Genomic DNA, 21794 nt, shown 5'->3' with positions numbered 1-21794 from the left:
GTGACAGCCCTTGAGATATTTGTAGACAGCTATTAAGTCTCCTCTCGGTCTTCTCTTTTGCAAACTAAACATTCCCAAATCCTACAACCTTTCCTCATAAGACAGGGTTTGCAGACCGGTCACCATTCTGGTCGCTCTTTTCTGAACTTGCTCCAGTTTGTTGATGTCTTTTTTAAAATGTGGCGCCCAAAACAGGACACAATATTCCAGATGAGGTCTGAAGTGAAGTGAAGTGTCCATGTGATGACTACTGGAATCTGCAGAGCTAAATCCTGATATTGCAGGCTTCTGAATTCTCACAACAAATGCATTGCACACTTTTATGATTCTCCCGTACCGGTGGCAAGAGTACACGGTCATGTCAGAACAAGCATGTGATTTATATACTTCTGGCCACGTTCCAACTAGACGTGCCCGGCCTCGCTCCGTTCATTTTCATTGAGTGAGGCCACACATGTCTAGTCAGCATGTGACCGCATGTATGTAAATTACCGGCACGAAAGAATCCTAACAGCGTTCAATGAGCACTGTGGGAATTCAGAAGTCTGCAGTCACATAGAATGACTGCAGACTCAGCACAAACCTGGACAACCACTTTAATGTTCCTAACATAAATAAAAACATGAGAATAAGTCAGTTTCACAAATAATATTTACATCCAGGTACCTTATAGATGATGTCATCTCTGGAGTCGTTCTGCTTCTTTTCTTCTTCTTGCCCAGACCCCATAATGAGTTTTCTTATCCACATCCCGTCTCTGCAGACTTCCATCTTCTCCGGTCTTCTGCAGCAAATCTTCACACGATCCCCTTACAGATAGAAGTGTTATTATAATGCTCCTAAATAGTATATTGCAGATATTTTTATCTCCTCACACTATTCCCCTCCTTCCTCATACTGTCTCCTCTAACATCCCACCTGTTCACCATACTGTCTCCTCATATATTTACCCCCTCACTCTTTATACTGTCTGCTCACACATACCCTTCTCCCCATACTGTGTCTGCACACATCCCATCACCTTCACTCCCCATACTGAGTCCACATACATTTTTCCCATTGCTACTCATACTGCGTCCACATACATTTACCCATTCGCTCCCCATACTCTTTGCACCGATCCCCTCCACTCACCCCTCTTTCTGTTTCTTAATACATACTCTTCATTTTGTGTCCTCAAATCTCCCCACACACATTAGATCCCCCCATCCCCACTCAAAATCCCCCCCACACACATTAAATCCCCCATCCCCATGCCAAATGCCCCGCACATTAAGTATCCCCCATCCCCACTCTAAATCCCTCCCACACATTAAATAACCCTCATCCCCACTCTAAATCCCCCCACACATAAAGTGCCCCCCATGCCCACTCTAAATCCCCCCACACATTAAATAATCCCACCATCCCCACTCTAATTCCTCCCACACATTAACTAACCCCCATCCCCCTATAAATCCCCCCACACAAAGTGCCCCCCATCCCCACTCCAAACTCCCCCACATTTTATGTATCCCCCCCCTTAATCTTCGGTGGTTTCTTCAGCTCCAGAGTGGAGCACATTTACCACCAGTGATCTGGGCTCCGGCGAGTGACGTCCGCAGCGTGATCACATGACATGATCACACTGCTGATGTCGCTCTGACCCGGCGGTCAGAGCTTCAATTGTACTGGCGTCTGTGCAGATGCCAGTACAATTGCTCCCTTGGAGCCGGCACACTGCAGCTTCTCTGCGCCGGCTGTCAGCTGTGACAGCTGACACAGAGAACGGCTGACTCCCAGTCCGGGGGCAGCAGAATGCAGCTGCCAAGGGAGACACTGTGGACCGCCGCATTAGGCCCCGGCTGCCCCCCCTGGATACGCCTCTGCAAATGCTCATCGTGAGAAAGTAGCCTTAGGTTACTTGTGTTTTTTTTCATTTTGTTTTTGCCATTTTTGTTTTATCATGTTTTAAACAAATAAAGCTGCTTTATTTTTGACACTCATGATATTTGGCTGTGACTAATCTTTATTGATACAGCCATGTGTGGTATACATATGTTTTTAGTGTGTTTGAGCAGTAGAAACAAACTAATAAGGCATATACAGTTTTCACCTTTGGATTCTCTGCATCTAATGCAAAGTCACGTGATCTCTAATATGCATTGTACGTCAGTTTATTACGTATAAAAAAGCACAATGGGCATGAGATTTCTAAATAAATGCCATCCACTGTGTTGGACCTGTAAGATGCTGTGTTTTTGTGGCAGCGAAAATGCACAGCGTCAAAAACTCATCTTGGGAACGTAGCCTAAGTTTAATAGGCAGACGCTCATGTATGGTGTGGCCGTTAACAAACAGATAGGACCTAAAATACATTTAGGGGAATGGTCCCCTCCAAGCTGTGCTTTTAGACCCAATCAGTTCCAGTTCATGTTCTGCCCCCATCTATTTTGGTAAGCACACGTTGAGGCGCGCTACAAGAGATAGAGAGCATCCGGTTTGGGTAAACTATCGTTGTGGGATGGCTTTTATATTTAAAAAAATGTTAACTAAGTATTGTACGGTATTTAAGTGTCACCATATCTACTAACTGCAGATGCAGTACGCATTATGTTTTTATTCTAGGTTATATTTGTTTCTTAATGGCCACAGTGTACTGGTCCTAGTTTTTCACCATTTCAACCTACTGTACGTAGAATTTTGATTCTATTTTTCAGTAAATATTAGGGTGAAATTAATGTTGTAATTCAAGACTCATCCAGCAAAAAAACATGTCACTATACGATCATTTTGATGGAAAAGTAAAAACGTTATGGCTCTTGGAGTAAGAGGAAAAAAAACAAAAAAATGCAAAATTGAAAATTGTCCGCATTGGGGCTTAATTGCTTTTTAAACTGCTGGGAACTCTGAATTAGATGTCAGTTTAGGTCAGGTGCTGAGTTTAGGGATTTGTTTGGTCTCTGTATTATTTTTTAAGTAGAGGTAGAAATTAACCATTCGTTTATGCTGTATTTTCAGAGAGACCAACAGAGACCCACAGGATCCACAGTATGCCGCATTAACACTCATAGGCCAGATGGAGTATGTACAACCAGATGGGGCAGCTTTTGCCAAGAAAGCGCTTTATTCCAGGTAGTAATGTTGGATTTACATAACACGCCAAGGCTGGTTTCACACTTGCGTTTTTTTGCGCTGTGTTTTTGCGCAAAAAAAGCATGCGTTTTTTTCCTATACTTAACATGGGTGCGCATAGACATGCGTTTGTATGCGCATGCGTTTTTTTGTAGTGTGCACCCGGGCGCACAGAATGCATCCTGTTGCATTTTTTGTGCGTCCGACCTGTCTCAAAAAACGCATGCAATGCGCACAAAATTCACCCAAAAACACATTATAGTCTATGGGAGTGCTGACGTGCGCATGGTAATGCGCACGTCAGCGCAAAAAAATGCATGTTTTTTTTAAAAAACCATGCGCAAAAACACAAAAAAAGCATAAAAACGCATGATGCTTTTTTATGTGCGTTTGCACTGCGCACGTAGCGCAGCGCAAAAAAACGCAAGTGTGAAAGTAGCCTAAGTAACATGTGACCAGTGTAACTTATAAAGGCTTTTAGGCCTAAAAATAAAACTGGCCATATATATATACAGCGGGGAAAATAGAATTTGATACACTGCCAATTTTGCAAGTGTCCCCACCTACAAAGAATAGAGAGGTCAGACTTTCCTGTAGTTCTTGACCAAGTTTGCAGACACTGCAGTAGGGAGTTTTGCCCATTCCTCCACACAGATCTTCTCAGATCTTCCAGGTTTGGGGCTGTGACTAGGCAACATTGAGTTTCAGCTCCCTCCAATGATTTTCTATAGGGTTCAGGTATGGAGACTGGCTAGGCTACTCCAGGACCTGGAAATGCTTCTAACGGAACCATTCCTTAGTTGCCTTGACTGTGTGTTTCATGTTCCCTTTAAAAACACTAGCTAGAAAGCAGCAGAATCTGTGTGTGCTTGTACCTCTTTCACTCTGCTTCTACCTCAGTCTTCCCTCTCCGCAGACTTCAATATGCAGCTCTTTTCTTATTATTCAGTGAGCTGGCAGCCATATTTATTTTGATCACTGTATTTTATCAGTTTTTCAGAGTGAATGATGAGTTTAGTAGGCAGGGAGTAGGCAAAAAAAGTGGCTTAGAGATATAGAAAAAAAACCATGAAAAAAATTCTCTTATAAATACAACAAAGTGTACATCAGCACACTGTATGTGCCAATATATAAGCAAACATTGAATATATGAAATGTAAACTGTTTTACTACCATAGACCAGTAATAAAACTGGCTAATTTGTATGTGCCCATCAGCCATGACAAGGCAACCTTTTTCAGATGGGACCTAACCTTTTCTATCAGACATACAGTTCTTTTCCTGGGCCAAAATCTTTCAAATGTAAGAGGCAAGTATGATCCAGCACTAATTAGAAACATTCCTAGACTGATGGGAGAAGCTCAGCCAACTAAGGAGAAAGTCACCTCCTTCAATAGTATACTATAAAAACCTGACCAGCACCTCCTAATAGAATCAATCAAATGTGGAGAAGTGCACATTACTGTAACCACATAATACACAAAGCAAAGGATACAGCAGCTCTCTGTGTACACCAAGATGTATGCAAACATTGGATATGGAAAACTTGGACTGCACTGCTGCTATAAAGAAATACTCCTAAAATCAACATTCTTAGGCTACTTTCAGATTTGCGTTCGGAGGCTCAGGGCCGCCGCTAAGCTCTGCCCCGGCCGTGCCTCCTCCTCTGATCGCATGACACTGCATGCGATCAGCGTACCCTATAGTTAGCGTTGGGTACACTGGTCGTGCGCTGGTACACTTTTGCCGGCGCTTGTGCCCTTTTGGCTCTGCGCCGAGCGCACAAAAATGCAGCACGGCGTGTTTTTGTGCACTCAGCGCAGCGCTGGCAAAAGTGTACCAGCGCACGACCAGCGTACCCAACGTTAACTGTAGGGGACGCTGATCGCATGCAGTGTCATGCAATCAGAGGAGCTGACCGGAGGAGGTGCGGCCGGGGGCGGAGCTTAGCGGTGGCCCTGCGACTCTGAACGCAAATCTGAAAGTAGCCTTAGCGCACAGATTGGCCAATTCATAAAAGCCCACCAGCCATGACAAGGCAAACTTTGTCTTGTTAGGACGCTAGACCTAATATTTATCAGACATATCTCTCCCTAAAAGCCTAAAAATTGAAACAGCAAGTAGGAGCCATCACTAATTAGAAAATGCCTTAGACTGGTCGTAGGAGGAGTGCTCAGCCAAATATGGAGGCAGTCACAACCTGCAGTAGTAGTAAACAGCAAAAACAAACTGACCAGCACCTCCTAAGGAAATAAAGCTAGTGTTAACAGGTGCAAGCTGCTGTGTCTACAGCTGCATTTTTGTCAGATAAGATATATTGCAAAGTTTATTTTTGCTTGCACTATTGATTTATGCAAAGTTTGATCATTAAATCTGTTTTCCCTGACTCTCATATTGATGGCATACCTTTAGAAAATTAGATCCGTTTGGGTCCAACTCCTGAGCACATCCCTTACATTGCTTACCAGGCACAGCTTTCCACATGTTATAGTGGCTGTTCTTTATGATGCAGCATAGTCCTTTAGTTGATAGTGATTAAACAGCAGTGAGCTGCAATACAGTAGCAGATACTGTAACTCCCAAAACTACAGAGGTGTGCCTAGTAATACACGGAAGGGGAAACTAGTACCTCCAAAGCAGGAAAGGGCTACTGTCATAGGCATCTAACGAGGTGCATTATGATGAACTATTGCACTGCAGAAGGTCTATGTACTGTTCTTGCACAAGGGTAATCTTCTGTCTGTGTCCGCCTCTCGACTGAACAGCAGTGAGCGGCAATGAGAGACATAAAAGCACAATGGTGTGCGTGGGAGACAATGAAGGAGACACCACTACCTTCCTGTAATCTTTCCTGCTAGTTATTTCATTCAGTATTGGATGCTTCCCACCATTTTATTTTAGGCCTCATGCGCACAAACCCTTTCTTGCTCAGTTTTGCTTTACGAAAGGTTTTCCTGATCTTACGTGATGTTATCTAATGTTGTGCGGGGCTCTATATCTACAGCTCCTGTATGGATGCTTCCATTTTATTACAAAATAGAAAAAACACGGCACTCAGTGTGGAGAGAGGTGCACAAGTCGGGTATCCAGCCAACTAACAATGTAGTACAAAAACTTGGCACTCAAAAGAAAAATTGATTTGACAGTTCCTTTATTGTAAAAGGCATCCAGTTAAATATACTTCTTTTACTTCTTTAAACGTTTTCGGTCATACAATTGACCTTCATCAGAAACAGAATTTTTTCACAGTTGGTTTTAACTGGGTATATTCATTAATAATGTAGAGAAACAGACATCTGGGAAGCAGCAGCTACTGAGGATGAAAGGACACTGTGATTTTCCAAATGGTCTGTCCTGCCCAGGGAGGCAAGTGTGTCACAGGGAGAGTGAACGCGCTGTTCAGGAGAAGCACTGAGGGTGCAGAGGGATAGCGCTTAGTCTGTGGCTGGACGCATGTGCATTACATTATTCCTTAACACAACAGCCTGGGAAGCGTAGAAAATAAATATCAGGACTGAAGAAGTGAACTAGTCAACACGTTTAATGTCATTTTATTAAATATATAATTTACTATAAAAACTTATTAAAAAGATGCCTCACAGCTAAGGATCCAGAAATAGCCGGATTAGAACATAATATTAAATTGACACACGAGCATAGTATCGAAATAGTATACAGGTAGTACACAGAAAAAGTTAAACTTTGGTCTCGTGACTACAGCACCTTCCTCCATACATTTGAGGAGTCTCCCATATTTTGTTTGGAAAACTCAAAACAACTTTTCTGCCCACTCTTCCATGAAGACCACCTCTATGGAGTGTACGGGTTATTGTGTTTGTATGGATAGATACTCCAGTCTCTGCTTGGGAACTCTGCAGCTCCTTCAGGGTTACCTTTGGTCTCTGTGCTGCCTCTCTGATTAATGTTCTCCTTTTCGGACTGAGAGTTTTGGTCCTTGTCCCTCTCTTGGCAGGTTTGTTATGGTACCATTTTCTTTCCATTTGATAATAATGGATTTGATGGTGCTCCGGGTGATCATCAGAGATAAGGATTTTTTTTTCAGAACCCAACCCTGACTCGTACCTCTCAACAAGTTTGTCCTTGACTTGTTTGGACATCTCCTTGGTCTTCATGGTGTTGTTTGGTTAGTGGTGCACCTTGCTTAATGGTGTTGCAGCCTCTGTGGCCTTTCACAAAAGGTAAAGTATATATGCTAACAGACCATGTGACACTTAAGGCCCTGTCACACATAAAGATGCACCACTGATCCCAACAACGATACAACCTTGTCAGGATCGCTGGTGAGCTGCCAAATAGGCAGCTTCACCAGCGATCAGCACCAATGAGGACGCGTCACTTAGTTACCCGATGTGTACCTTAGAAACCTGCATGCTCGCGCCGGGAGCTGCCAGCACGCAGGTTTCTAAGGTACACATCGGGTAACTAAGTGACGCGCGCCGCTTAGTAAACCGATATTTACCTTAGAGACCAGCTCCCAGCGCCTGCTTAGAGCACTGGGAGCTTCGCTGATCGTTGGCTCCCGCTGCCAAACGCAGCGATGCGCACTGGCCAGTGGGAGAGCAACGATGGAAAAATGACCCAGGCCGATGCTGAATGATCAGTGATACCCGGCGGGGTGGGGGGGGGGTCGGTCACTGATCCCCGTCACACACAGCGATCTCGCTGGCGAGATCGCTGTGGCGTCACAAAATCAGCGATCTCGCTAGCGAGATCGCTGTGTGACGGGGCCATTAGATTATACACAGGTGGACTTCTTTTCACTAAGCATGTGACTTATGAAGGTAATTGCTTGCACCAGAATTTTTGAGGGGCTTCACCACAAAAAGGATGAATATACAGTATATGCACATGCCAATTTTTAGTTATTTGAACCCATAAGTTTCATTTATGCCTATATTTTTATCACTTCACTTACATAGTTACATAGTTAGCAAGGCCAAAAAAACACATGTGTCCACCCAGTTCAGCCTATATTCCGTCAGAATAAATCCCCAGATCTACATCCTTCTAAAGAACCTAATAACTGTAAGATACAATATTGTTACACTCCAGGAAGACATCCAGGCCTCTCTTGAACCCCCTGACTGAGTTCACTATCACCACCTCCTCAGGCAAGGAATTCTAGATTTTCACTGCCCTACCCTAACAGTAAAGAATCCTCTTCCATATTTGTGTAAAAACCTTCTCTCCTCCAGATGCAGAAAATGCCCCCTTGTGACCGTCACCTTCCATGGTATAAACAGATCCTCGGAAAGATATTTGTATTGTCCTCATATACTTATACATGGTTATTAGATCACCCCTCAGTCGTCTTTCGTCTGGACTAAATAATCCTAATTTTGCTATTCTCAGGGTATTGTAGTTCCCCCATCTCCTATATTAATTTTGTTTCCCTCCTTTGTACTCGCTCTAGTTCCATTATATCCTGAGTACCGGTGCCCAAAACTGTACACCATGTGCTGTCTAACCAGGGATTTGTACAGAGGCAGTATAACGCTCTCATCATCTGTATCCAGATCTCTTTTAATGCACCCCATAATCCTGTTTGCCTTGGCAGATGCTGCCTGGCACTAGCTGCTACAGGTAAGTTTATCATTAACTAGGATCCCCAAGTCCTTCTCCAAGTCAGATTTACCCAGTGGTTTCCTGTTCAGTGTGTAATGGTGACTTATCATTGTTAAACCGCATCTGCCACCTTTCGGCCCAAGTTTGCAAGTTATCCAGATCCATCTGTAGCAGAATACTATCTTCTCTTACATTGACTGTTTTACATAGTTTTGTTTCATCTGCAAATATCAATATTTTACTGTGTAAACCTTCTACCAGATTGTTAATAAATACGTTGAAGAGAATAGGTCCCAACGCTGACCCCTGCGGTAACCCACTGGTCACAGCGACTCAGTTAGAGAATATACCATTTATAACCACCCTCTGCTTTCTATCACTAAGCCAGTTACTTACCCATTTACACACATTTTCCCCCAGACCCAGCATTCTCATTTTGTGTACCAACCTCTTGTGTGGCACGGTATCAAACGCTTTGGAAAAATCAAGATTTACTGTCGGGGTCGTAAACGACAATGAATCCTCATTCACCAGTCATTCCAAATCATTGTGCGAGCGCAAAACATCTGGTACCGATTAAGAATGACTCAGACACGCAGCTGATTCAGTCTTAGCTAATGTCCTGCATCCACACCTGTCAGGAGCAGTACAACAACTGGCTTTTATTTACAAATACACAATACTATATTGAGTGTTAGGGGAAGGCGTGCATTAGGCGGGGTTTATGCAGTATACATCTAGTGTCCAGTCTCTCTCTGATTCGTCAAAACGTCTCCCGATGGTTACTCCTTCTTCACATTCCTGAGTTATCTTTTTTAGGAGAAATGAAACTTAACTTAACTCTTTAGACACTGAATTTAAGTGAAAGTGAACACTGGCAGCCATCTTTAATACAGTTACATTTGCATTAGCAAGCAATTAGGAAAAACTTATTGTTTCACAGTATAAAAATATAAAAGTTATATAAGAAAATATATTTTCACCTTGACAATCCCCCCTAAACACTAAGTTTTTCCCTTAATGAAAGATCCTTCGAGACTGTCCATGCGATGGGAAAAGGGGAGGTGGATTTCTTCATCCAGACACCTCAGAAGCTCTCCCCTAGCGAGAGGCCTCCAGGCAGCTGAACCCTTCACTAACCTCACATGGAGTTCTCCCGCTGTCCCTAAACTAAGTCTCTTAACATCATCTGAGAATGGGGGGTTTTGTCTACTCTCTTGAGGGGAATATACTTAGGGATCTCCCCTAGATCAGTACCATCGTACTCTGGTGGGTCTACTTCTTGATTGAGGAAGGTGCCAGTCGGAGTTGCTTTGGCAATAACCTTTTTATACAAGGGAATAACACAACAAAGAGTTATTGATCCAATTACAAGGAGGGCAATCAGTACTATACAAGCTTGTTGAAGGAATCCCTTGAGTCCACCCAACCAGCCGGAAAAGAAAGATGTGTCTACTCCAGCATTAGTTTTCAATTCTGCTGCTAACCCAGTTATCTTTTTAAGGGCTATCATGGTTTTTCCATTCACTCCAGAGTTCTGAGGGATATAGGTACAACACTCCTCTCCCACCATCCCACAAACTCCTCCTTTCTCAGCTAATATCATATCAAGGGCTAGTCGATTTTGGAGTGTCATTCTAGTGTTAGGGCCCAATTCTTCAACTATACCTTGGAAGGCATCTTGGCTGAAATTGACAAACCTTTGTTCACTGTAATATATGTAATTGATCCATTCAACATTTTTATTAATCTGCACCTGTGGGATTATAGAAGCAAAGCCAGCATAGATCTGGTTCTGGGCTTTAAATTGGTCAGGCACCCCCCTTGGCACTCCAATAGCATCAATATATACTAGTGGATCTTCTTCATAACTCATATGGAGCTGATCGAGGCTTCTCCTTTTCCTGGTAGGTTCATCAGGTATCTTTGGATCCCAGGGTAGAATCTTGAACTGCATAGCTAGTTTAACAAGGGTGCATTGGCCTGTCCAGGCATTTGGCAACCTAGGACGGAGCTTACCATCTCCACATAACCAATAAATGTCATACATATATTGTGTATGTTTGATTAACAAGTCAGTATCTAGAGAACTATTCTCTTTGCAGAAACCTGTCTCGAAGATCCCTACTGGTGTACCTGTGGTGTCGTGGGAATTATAGCAGGTGTAATTGTCAGCTAATACAGTTACTTCTCCTGGGACCTTTAGTTTGGGTTCCTTATGAATTAGTGGGACATAATCTGGGCAATCAGTGGGCTTCAAACATTTCAACAAATTCATGACACAGGCAGTGGTGTTTAGGTATGCTCTGAGTATTCAACTGGTCATTCGGAATAACAAAGGTAGCTGGAGTCAAACGACCCAGAGTACAAGCACCTTTTACCCCTACTGGCAACCATTTATATGCATTGTCTCCACATACCCAGAACATGTCACTAGGTAGGTCCCATAGGGCTGAATGTTGTAATACCAGTCTATGAACTAAATCTATGAACGCAGATACATTCTGAAGCATACACCAATTTGGAAGTTGTCCTAAAGGGCTACAATACCCTACATCGGGATTTCTACAGGTGGGAGTTCCTTTCTCATATCCAGATGACTCGTTGCAAGGTATATTACCTGAAATATTAAAACAAGTTTCATTATTGCCCTGGGGAAATAAATTGGAATACTTCCAGGACGTGTTATGCAACCTTCTTTCTAGCAGTATTGGTTTGAAGGCATCAGTAGAGTGGGAAGTTACATTAAAACTAACTTGTAGGCCATACATTGGAATTTGCCCCAGGTAGGTTAACCGAGTTCTATTCCTGGGTACCCAAGCCCCCCCTTTATATGCCAGATATTGAAGGTATGTGTTACTTCCTGAAAGATTACCCTGCCACCAAGGGTATCCTACCCATCCCACAATAGGTATTCCAACAGTTGTGTTCCATAACTTCACATTATTTGTGGCATTATTAGCGAGTGTATCAGAACAACTGGTCCAGGCAAATAATTCCTCGGGTGGCACAGGAATAACAAGGAACGGAATAATAGTGGCCGATATTGGTGAATGTGTGCAGATCCAGCAATCTGCTGGAGACTGAGTGTCTTTTGACCAATCATTTAGTATTTTTTCATGATGTTGTATAAACTTATTATTCAAGGACATTGGAGAATTTAGATTGTCCCACGCAGCTACCATTATTACAGATAATGCAACAAAACCAAACCAAAACATTATGCACTCTTATGCTTTGTTAATTCCTGTGGCTAGTTTGCAATGCGATGCGTGGATCCAGGTTGGTCGTCCTTCCAACTTAACAGCAGTAGGCGTTGTCAGGAGTACTTGGTAAGGTCCTTGATATCGGGGTTCAAGGGTCTTTCTGGAGTGTTTCTTGACATATACGTAATCACCAGGTTGTAGACAGTGAGTTCCTTCCACACTATCTGGATCTGGAATGGAAGAGAAAACTAGAGAATGCATTTGAGTTAAATGCTTTTGCAACTGGATTACATAACTTGTCAAATTATCCACATTGAGTGTTAAGATCTGTGGGTAGTACAACCCTGTGTTCGGTGGTCTTCCAAACAGTATCTCGAAGGGTGACAGTTTAGCTTTCCCCGTGGGTGTGTACCTTACTGAGAATAATGCTAATGGGAGACACTCTGGCCATGGTTTATGGGTTTGCTCCATGGTTTTCTGTATTTTCAATTTTAGTGTCCCGTTCATTCTCTCTACCTTCCCTGAACTCTGAGGGTGGTAGGGTGTATGAAATGCTTGTTCTACACCTATCATTTGCATTACATCAGCAGTAAAGTGTGTACCTCTGTCTGATTCAATTGTTTCAGGGACACCGAATCGTGGTACTAGTTCCATCACCAGTTTCTTTGCAGTAGCTCGAGCTGTAGCCGTTTTCACCGGGTAGGCCTCTGGCCATCCAGAGAAGAGATCTACACATACTAGGATATTTGCATACACTCCTACCTTGGTAGCTGTATGTCGTCAATCTGCCTTCTCTGAAACGGGTAGAGAGGCCTAGGTGTCGCTTTCTTAGGGACTTTTACTGTTTTACCTGGGTTGTGCTGTGCACAGATGAGGCATGATTGTACAAGTTTCGCGGCTGCGCAACTGAAGCCAGGAGCGATCCAGAAGGCATCTACCATGGCACACATGTGACTTTTTGAGGTGTGATTGGGGCCATGTGCTGCTTGCGCCATGATTGGGAACAGGGACTTTGGTGGGCACATTTTATCCTTATTCTCCCATACTCCATTTGAGTTCAGCTCAGCTCCCAGTCTCCCTCGGTGTACCTTCTCTGTTTGGGCAGCCTTTTGCTGGAGGGATTTCAGGACATCTAGACCCAATGTGGCTGGAATACGCTGACTCCCCGCCACCGTCCACTGCTCTCTCTAGGCCGCCTTGTGCTATTTTAGCAGCCTCGTTCGCCCTTCTATTGCCCTCTACCTCCACGGAGTCACCTTTGTGTGTGCTTTTACCTTGACAATGCCAACCTGGACTGGTAACATCAATGCCTCCATCAATTGTTTCACCAGCTCTGCATTTTTAATGGGCTTCGAATCTGTGAAAATATTAGCGACTTTACCTGCAGCGGCTCTACACGCCTCAGTGAGTGCCTTCAACTCTGCCTCCTGCGCCGACATGTGAGGAGAGAGTGGTTCCGCTCGGATTACCTCATGTGAGGATACTACTGCATATCCAGTGTAGAATCGTCCATCCTGGTGGTATCTGGGGCCATCTACAAAAAAAGAAACTCAAAGTCTGCATTAGGAACAGGTTTTTCATGAATGTGTGCAAACCCAACTGTCTCCTGACTCATCAGTTCTATGCAGACATGTTCATGCGTCATGTCAAAGTATCCTTCCTCACTTGCCAATACGGTCACCAATTCCCCCTTTTCTGAATCCACAGGCAGGAGGGTGGCTGGATTCAGAACGTTACATCTTGTGAGGAGTGACATACTCAGGAATTAGTAGAGCACACTCAAGTCAGAGCTGTCTGGCCATAGACAGATGTTTTGGTTGAACTTGTAGGAGTATGGCATGGATGTCATGTGGGGAATAGATTGTCAAAAGAAACGTCAGTGTCATCTCACATGCCTTTCCTATTACGTCTCCACTTTTTTCCTTGTGCTCCAGCATACATGACAGGTCGTTTTATTGTCCTTGTTTGCTCAATTTCTTTAGCTACCTTAAGGAGGTCTTTCGGATCTACATGTCTCCATTCAGGTCTGGCTGTCTGTACTGCGTCTCGTAAGTCTTTGTTCATACCGTCAATGAATGCATCCACCAGTATTCTAACATCAAGTGGATTTATGCAAATGTACCCCATGTCTGCCCATTTCAGCTGTAACCGTCCAAGGTATATCTCTACTCTCTCTCCTCTTTGCTGTGTCACATTAGTCAGGAGTACAGACTGCTCTGATTGTTCCACTGCAGCCCATTGTCTTAGTGACTCACAGTACGTCTCCCCAGATCGTGCAGATTTATCATCCATGCCCCAAGCCTGATTCTTTGTCACATCTGTGTGTCTTAATTATATGATCTAGTGCGTCACCTGCCTTTAAACTCACCAACCTCTCTAGGTCTGCCCAGGTACACTTATATGTCTGCTGTACTTCCTTTATGTGTCTGTAAAACGGGAATGGTTGGTCTTCAGGGGCAGGCAGCTGCTTCAGCAAAGCTAGCTGGTCAGAGGGGCTCCAGGGATAATACACCTGTATCTTTCTTATTCTAGTCACACTTCTAGGTCCTGATGGGGTTGGCCGTCTGATGTCTACTGTCAGCTTACTCCTCAAGGGCCAATGTCCCCACTACCCACTATCCACACTATTATGTCAGCTTCTTATGATCTTGTCTGGATAGGATTTAGTGCAATTCTCTTAGGTCAGTAGCACAGGTCACACAAGTAGCTATTCAGTCTGGATTTGTCTGAGTCTGACCACAGTGTTTACAAGTCCATCTGTTTTGTCTGGGTCTCTGGTTACACTTTGTCAATCAAACATTCATAATACACCTTCCACACTGCTGCACATTCTCAAGCATCATTTATTCACTTGCTATTTTCTTCCCTTGTCTGTGCCTTTTTGTACATCCAAACATTCACACTCTGGTATTTTTGCCTTTTTCAATATTTGTCCCACTTGTTTTACTGCTTCCTTCCTTCTCTGTCTCTTGTAATTTGACACAATTTGCTATACAAATCAATCACACAACTAGAAGCAGGTTCAAACACATTAATGACCAAGCAATCACTTACAATTCCCTTCTAAATTAGGCACCATATCTTACTTTTAACTTCCAATCTTCAATTAAGTACTGTTGCTTTAAAATGCACAAATCTTTCAGCGCGTACCTTACGGATAGAATTACAGAGAATTTTGAGCACAACTCACACTCAGCAGAGATAAGAGCGAAGGGAGAAGAAACTACGCAGCGCCATCCTTCACCCCTCCCGTCAGAATGCAGCGTCGTCCTTCACAGAATTCTGTAGTTCTTTAGACTTATCAAAATCAATTTCTACAAAGAAACTCAAAATCACGGGATTTCACTGTAAGAGCAGATAACTGTATAATGAGATTAACCATGCCTTGCCCTTTTTCTGGCCAAATGCATTCAGGAAACTTTACAATGCAATGCCACATATAACACGAACTATATCATTACTCAATTCATTCAGTCTCAGATGTAGATTTGAAATATCTATAACGCATCTGTCCGGGATACGGCAATGCTCGGGTGTCCTGTAATCATATATAGGGCCTGCAGTGTGTAACACTATATCACAGGGCAAATTCCCTCCCTGGGTGGACATAGCGTCTCCTGGATGCAAGGGGCCACAACTTGCAAGGTAGGCCTGACACTCTTGGGTTATGGCTGGGCCTCCCTTTTTAGCTATCTGTTGGGCCAAACCACCTCTATGCGACAGGGTAGAGTTAGCTGGGTTCACTATGGCTCCTACCTGGTGGGTAACTATGTCCCCATACCCCACTGAGAAAAGAACCTGGGAGCCCTGAGGTGTGATGTAATAGCGTGAATGACAGGGGAACCAGATTTCAGGGTCATGGGGCAACCTAGAGGATTTGTTGAGAGGGGTAGGTAGTGGGCTCCTTCCGGGCCGGGGGGATTCGAACGGACCTAATAGCAGTGGCGGGGCAGGGGGAATTGTAGCAACCTGATTGTCAGAATCTTCTGATCCCTCATCATCTCCGATAGCTTGGCGCCTCATACGCATTACGGACCGGAAAGCCGTACTGCCGGTCAGGGCATCAAGAGTGAAGGGACCTTGACCAGGTGTATTTACAAATATCACAGTGGGTTGCACCAGGAGACTAGGCCCAGAGGCCGGAACAGAAACAGGAACATTAGAGGTGGGAACAGCATCGGTCGGTGCCGGAGGTTTCTCAGGAAGTGGTGGTCCCTGATAGTACTCGCCGGAAAGTGTTACCAGCGGACATAGTGGCTGGGGAGGAATTCCGGGTGCACCAAGATGGCTGCCGGTGGAGGCGTGGCATGCCCCACTTCCGTCCATGGTCTGGGCGGAACCCCAAGGACGGCCCGCCCCACACACACGGCAGGTTTCCACCCAGGTTGGATTCTGCACGCCACAAACAGGACACACCCACGTTTCTGGAGAGCTCGTCTTGTCGCCATTATAGGGCGGTGGTTGGGACTGCATTTTCATCATCAGTGGCACGGCGGCCATTTTACAATCTATAAGATCACAGTTCAAAGGCATTTTATAACCAAACACAGGTTCCGCATTGTCTGATCCTCCTTCCCCATCAATCTCTTTCCATCCTTCATTCTTCAAGCCTCGCGCAACTCGCAGATGAGCTTGTGCTTGTTCTAACAATCCTTTATCTTTCAACATGCCTCGTTTGTTCTCTATGAGATTATGCCACATAGCCGGCTGTAATCTCCCTGACGAGGGCAATCCTACATGCTTATACAATCTCTCAACATTCTTGACTGCCTTCTTGCCTTCCCGTGACGCTACTATTGCCTTGACCTCCACAGCATCCTCATCTAACTTGTGGGGCACAGACTTCTTCTGCTTTAAGATACGCAGCATGACTCTTACAGAATACTATGGTTCTCTGCAGAAAAACCACTGGTAGCGATATCAACACTGATGTTCCACAGTACGGAGCCTCACGTTCGACGTACTAGGAAAAGAGCCTCGCGCTCAATATTTCCTTTCCCTAACCTTGAACAGCAGTGATTAACAGATTATCCTGCCACGATATTCCAACAGTCGGGAGGCGGTCTCCTAGTGAGAGCCCTCCACAGAAATACAGGTGGTCCCTTCTCGGGACGTCTTAATTACCTAGCTGGTACAATATCACAGAGGCTGCGTCTCCTATCCCTTCCTCTAGGTTGCCCCACAATCTGCAACTAGCTCAATTTATCACTCCACTTCACTACTAGACAATAGTCACGGGTAGGGTGGTTGAATGGAGTACAATGACCGGTGGAGGAGGTGTGGTGTACACGAGGACGCGCAGAATGCGACGTCTCTCAGTTGCTGGTTCAGAGCGTGGCACAGGATCGCACTCAGTCTCACCACTCGACCGGTCACCCCTCAGACCCAAGAAGACCACAGACAAACCAATAACGGCTGAGACACTAGCAAGTGTGACACATACAGTGTATATGATCTCACTTACCGTGTTTTGGAGGGTGATCAGTCCTCGAGGTCAGCCACTACAGGTATCATCCACAGACATCCAGGCATGGGTCCAGAGGAGCCTCGGATCACTGTCCACGCCCCCCGTTGGGCTCCAAATTGTCGGGGTCGTAAACGACAATGAATCCTCATTCACCAGTCATTCCAAATCATTGTGCGAGCGCAAAACATCTGGTACCGATTAAGAATGACTCAGACACGCAGCTGATTCAGTCTTAGCTAATGTCCTGCATCCACACCTGTCAGGAGCAGTACAACAACTGGCTTTTATTTACAAATACACAATACTATATTGAGTGTTAGGGGAAGGCGTGCATTAGGCGGGGTTTATGCAGTATACATCTAGTGTCCAGTCTCTCTCTGATTCGTCAAAACGTCTCCCGATGGTTACTCCTTCTTCACATTCCTGAGTTATCTTTTTTAGGAGAAATGAAACTTAACTTAACTCTTTAGACACTGAATTTAAGTGAAAGTGAACACTGGCAGCCATCTTTAATACAGTTACATTTGCATTAGCAAGCAATTAGGAAAAACTTATTGTTTCACAGTATAAAAATATAAAAGTTATATAAGAAAATATATTTTCACCTTGACAATACCATGTCCAATGACTCACCTTTGTCCAGTCTATAGCTTACCTCTTCATAAAAGCTGATTAGATTGGTTTGACAGGAGCGATTCCTCATAAACCCATGTTGATATGGAGTTAAACAGTTATTCTCATTGAGATAATCCAGAATAACATCCCTCAGAAACCTTTCAAATATTTTACCAACAATAGAGGTTAGACTTACTGGCCTATAATTTGCAGGTTCACTTTTATAGCCCTTTTTGAATATTGGTACCACATTTGCTATGCGCCAGTCCTGTGGAACAGACCCCGTCGCTATAGAGTCCCTAAATATAAGAAATAATGGTTTGTCTATTACATTACTTAGTTCTCTTAGTACTCGTGGGTGTATCCCATCCGGACCCAGAGATTTATCTATTTTAATCTTATTTAGCCGGTTTCGCACCTCTTCTTGGGTTAGATTGGTGACTCTTAAGGCCCTTTTACATTTAGCGATGCACCAGCGATCCAACCAGCGATCCGACCCGGTCAGGATCGCTGGTGCATCGCTAAATGATCGCTAGTGAGCTTTCATACAGAAAGATCTCACAGCGATGCAGCAGCGACGCAGCGCACGATACTTACCATTCACACACAGCGATCCTGCGTCCTCCCGCCCGCGTCCAGCGTCGCTCGTCGTCACAGCAGGAAGTCTCAGCAGGAAGCGCCCGACGAGAAATGGAGCCGGACATTCTCGCGCGATCAGCGATGGACAGCGGGGGAGCCGGTCGCTGGTAAGTATCACACATAGCGATATCGCTAGCAATATCGCTATAACGTCACAAAACCAGTGACGTTTTAGCGATATTGCTAGCGATATCGCTTAGTGTAAAACCCCCTTTAATATGGGGTTTTCTTTGTCTCTTGGCATTTCACCTAGCATTTCATTTTCCACAGTGAATACCGTGGAGAAGAAGGTGTTTAATATATTAGCTTTTTCCTCATCATGTACAACCATACTTTCCTCACAATTTTGTAATGGGCCTACACTTTCACTTTTGATTCTTTTACTATTGATATAGTTGAAGAACAGCTTGGGATTAGTTTTACTCTCCTTAGCAATGTGCTTCTCTGTTTCCTTTTTGGCAGCTTTAATTAGTTTTTTAGATAAAGTATTTTTCTCCCTATAGTTTTTTAGACCTTCAGCAGTGCCATCCAGCTTTAGTATTTTAAATGCTTTCTTTTTACTGTTAATTGCCCCTCTTCTTTGTTTAGCCACATTGGGTTTTTCCAATTTCTTGTCCTTTTATTCCCACAAGGTATAAACCGCTTGCAGTGCCTATTTAGGATTTTCTTAAACATTTCCCATTTATTTTCTGTATTCTTATTTCTCAGGATATTGTCCCAGTCATCCAGATAAAGGGGATCTCTAAGCTGGTGAAACTTTGCCTTCCTAAAGGCAATATTGTGCAATATTGTGGTTGCTATTTTCTAGATGCGCGACGACCTGCAGATTTGTTATTCTGTCAGGTTTATTAGATAGTACAGTATTAGGTCTAAAAGTGCTGCTCCTCTGGTTGAATTCTGCACCAGTTGTGAAAGATAATTTTTCTTGGTTATTAGCCTTTAAGGCAACAGGTTTCTGCTATCTGTCATCAATTTTTTTGTCTATCAGCTGCGGCCACCGGCATCAGGGGCTTATCTACAGCATTCTGTAATGCTGTAGATAAGCCCCCGATGTTACCTGAAAGAGAAGAAAAATGAGTTAGATTATACTCACCCAGGGGCGTTCCGGGTCCGGAGGGAGTCGCGGTCCGGTCTGGCGCCTCCCATCTTGCAGCGATGACATCCTCTTCATTCCTTGCCATCACGTCTGAGGCACAGGTGCACTGCTCTGCCCTGTTGAGGGCAGAGCGGATTACTGCAGTGCGCAGGCGCCGGAAGAGGTCCTGTGTGCCTGTGCACTGCAGGACTCTGCTCTGCCCTCAATAGGGCAGAGCGATGCGCCTGCGCCGGAGCCACGACAGGAAGGAATGAAGAGGACGTCATTGCTGCAAGATGGGAGGCGCGGACCGGACCGCGACTACCTCCGGACCCGAACTGGACCCGGAACGCCCCAGGGTGAGTATAATCTAACTCATTTTTCTTCTCTTTCAGGTAACATCGGGGGCTTATCTACAGCATTACAGAATTCTGTAGATAAGCCCCTGATGCCGGTGGCCGCAGCTGATTTTGGGTTTTGCAGGTCTCTGTTTCCAACTTCGCCAACTTAGCCTAAATACTGCTGATGCATCATGCACAAACCATATTAGAAAAATATTTAAACACAGGTTGTAAAGTAACAAAAAGCCAAGAGGGTGAATACTCTCGTAAGCCACTGTATATATACTGGATTAAACCATATTCCACTGTTAATAAAACCTGCTCTGTGCTAAGACCTTAATACAAATGTAGCATGCAGTTATAATCATATGTATTATTGTAGGGTAGCAGTACCTTGTTCAAGAAAGTCTGTCACTGCATGAATGTATCAGGTGCTGTGTCCCTCCACTACGAAGTGCGTTTCGCCCAGCTGCTTCCGGGGCATCCCACAATTATGATTCAAACTGTATGCTACAGTTGTATTAAGGTTTAAGCACAGAGCAGGTTTTGTTATTGGTGGAATCTGGTGACTATTAAATCCAGGATGTATACCATTTCTCCTTTCCATACTATGCTCATATGTTTACTATTATGTTCTAGTCTGGCTATTTCTGTATCTCTGTCTGTGAGGCATCTGTTTATTATGTGTTATTAGTAAGTTACAGTATATATTTAATAAAATGACATTGATTGAACGTGTTTGCTAGTTCACATCTCCTGTCCTGGGATTTATGTTCTACATTTCCCAGGCTGTTGTGTTTACTATATTACATTGAAGTGCTACATACCTCTTATTTTATAATAAAAAAAAGGACACTTTTTGGTTGACTAATACATTGTGGATAGTATATCTTCCTCATTCTCTCCTGTAATATAATGCAATTTTACAAATGCAGTGTATAATTTTTTTTTAACTTTTTTTTTTTCTTCTTTACGCTGACCTTATTTACAAGGCCCACTTTGGAAAAATATTTGCCATTGACATATTCTGTAAAATTAAGCAGAAAAAAAAAATATTAATTTTTATCTTTTTTTTCCAAAGGCATCCGGTTATGAGAAAGTGGTCTCAAAGTAACAACTGCCTGCTAATGAAAATGAATATAGAGCACATCTTCGTAACAGACTGTTATGGAGGAGTGTACAGCCTTCCCCTGGAAGATTACTACAAAGTGAACCCAAAATGAGCAGTTCTTCTTCACTGTTACATAGCATGACCATACCCTTGACGGATTAGAACACTATAGTAAGGCCGGGATCACACTACCGTGTGTGATGCGAGAAACTCGCACGAGTCTCTCGCCTCAACACCTGGCGCTGCCGCCGGCACTCAGGACCGGAGCTGCGGTTGCATAGAAATACATGCAGCCGCAGCTCCGGTCCCGAGTGCCGGCGGCAGCACCCGGTGTTGAGGCGAGAGACTCGTGCGAGTTTCTCGCATCACACACGGTAGTGTGATCCCGGCCTTACAGAAAGGTTGACGGCCACTGTACTTACCAAGTGTTATTACATTGAAGCACTCACTGTCTGTCTCACTGTAAATGTGTTTCAGAGGGTAAATATGTTCTTAAGTATTTTGTCCATTGTGCTAAAACTTTGGAATTTTAACATGAACTAAACTATATTTATAATGCCAGGGAGAATTTTTCTAACAAAACAGAGCTGATTCTAGCAAATTTTGTCTGTTTTGGGCATTTTTAAGCTAAATAATCTGA

The 21794-nt window shown here is 43.9% G+C and overlaps 2 protein-coding genes across 2 annotated transcripts in view; one reads left to right on the top strand and one right to left on the bottom strand.

The window, feature by feature from the left end:
* Window positions 1-21352, top strand: part of CREG2 (cellular repressor of E1A stimulated genes 2) — an 80238-nt gene extending 58886 nt beyond the window's left edge. The window contains exons 3-4 of the mRNA XM_073550641.1: window positions 3001-3114; window positions 21125-21352. Coding sequence (XP_073406742.1) covers window positions 3001-3114; window positions 21125-21266 — 256 coding nt within the window. The 3' untranslated portion in view covers window positions 21267-21352. The remainder of the gene's footprint in view (window positions 1-3000; window positions 3115-21124) is intronic.
* On the bottom strand, window positions 9563-13020 carry LOC141053625 (endogenous retrovirus group PABLB member 1 Env polyprotein-like). Its single transcript, XM_073550640.1, has 2 exons — window positions 11929-13020; window positions 9563-11320 (listed from the first exon to the last, which is right to left on the bottom strand). The coding sequence occupies exon 2, from the start codon at window positions 10976-10978 to the stop codon at window positions 9866-9868; it is 1113 nt and encodes a 370-aa protein (XP_073406741.1). The 5' UTR covers window positions 10979-11320; window positions 11929-13020; the 3' UTR covers window positions 9563-9865.
* Window positions 21353-21794: the final 442 nt, after the last annotated feature.

Source organism: Dendrobates tinctorius, unplaced genomic scaffold, assembly GCF_039654945.1.
Source record: "Dendrobates tinctorius isolate UK_male_01 unplaced genomic scaffold, ASM3965494v1 ptg000166l, whole genome shotgun sequence".
NCBI classification, from domain to species: domain Eukaryota; kingdom Metazoa; phylum Chordata; class Amphibia; order Anura; family Dendrobatidae; genus Dendrobates; species Dendrobates tinctorius.
The sequence above is the reverse complement of the archived record's forward strand: the minus strand, read 5'-3'. Positions and strand labels throughout refer to the sequence as shown.

Bases quoted from the DNA above. Each gene is read 5' to 3' on its own strand.
- LOC141053625 (XM_073550640.1), bottom strand. From the start codon at position 10,978: ATGAATTTGTTGAAATGTTTGAAGCCCACTGATTGCCCAGATTATGTC.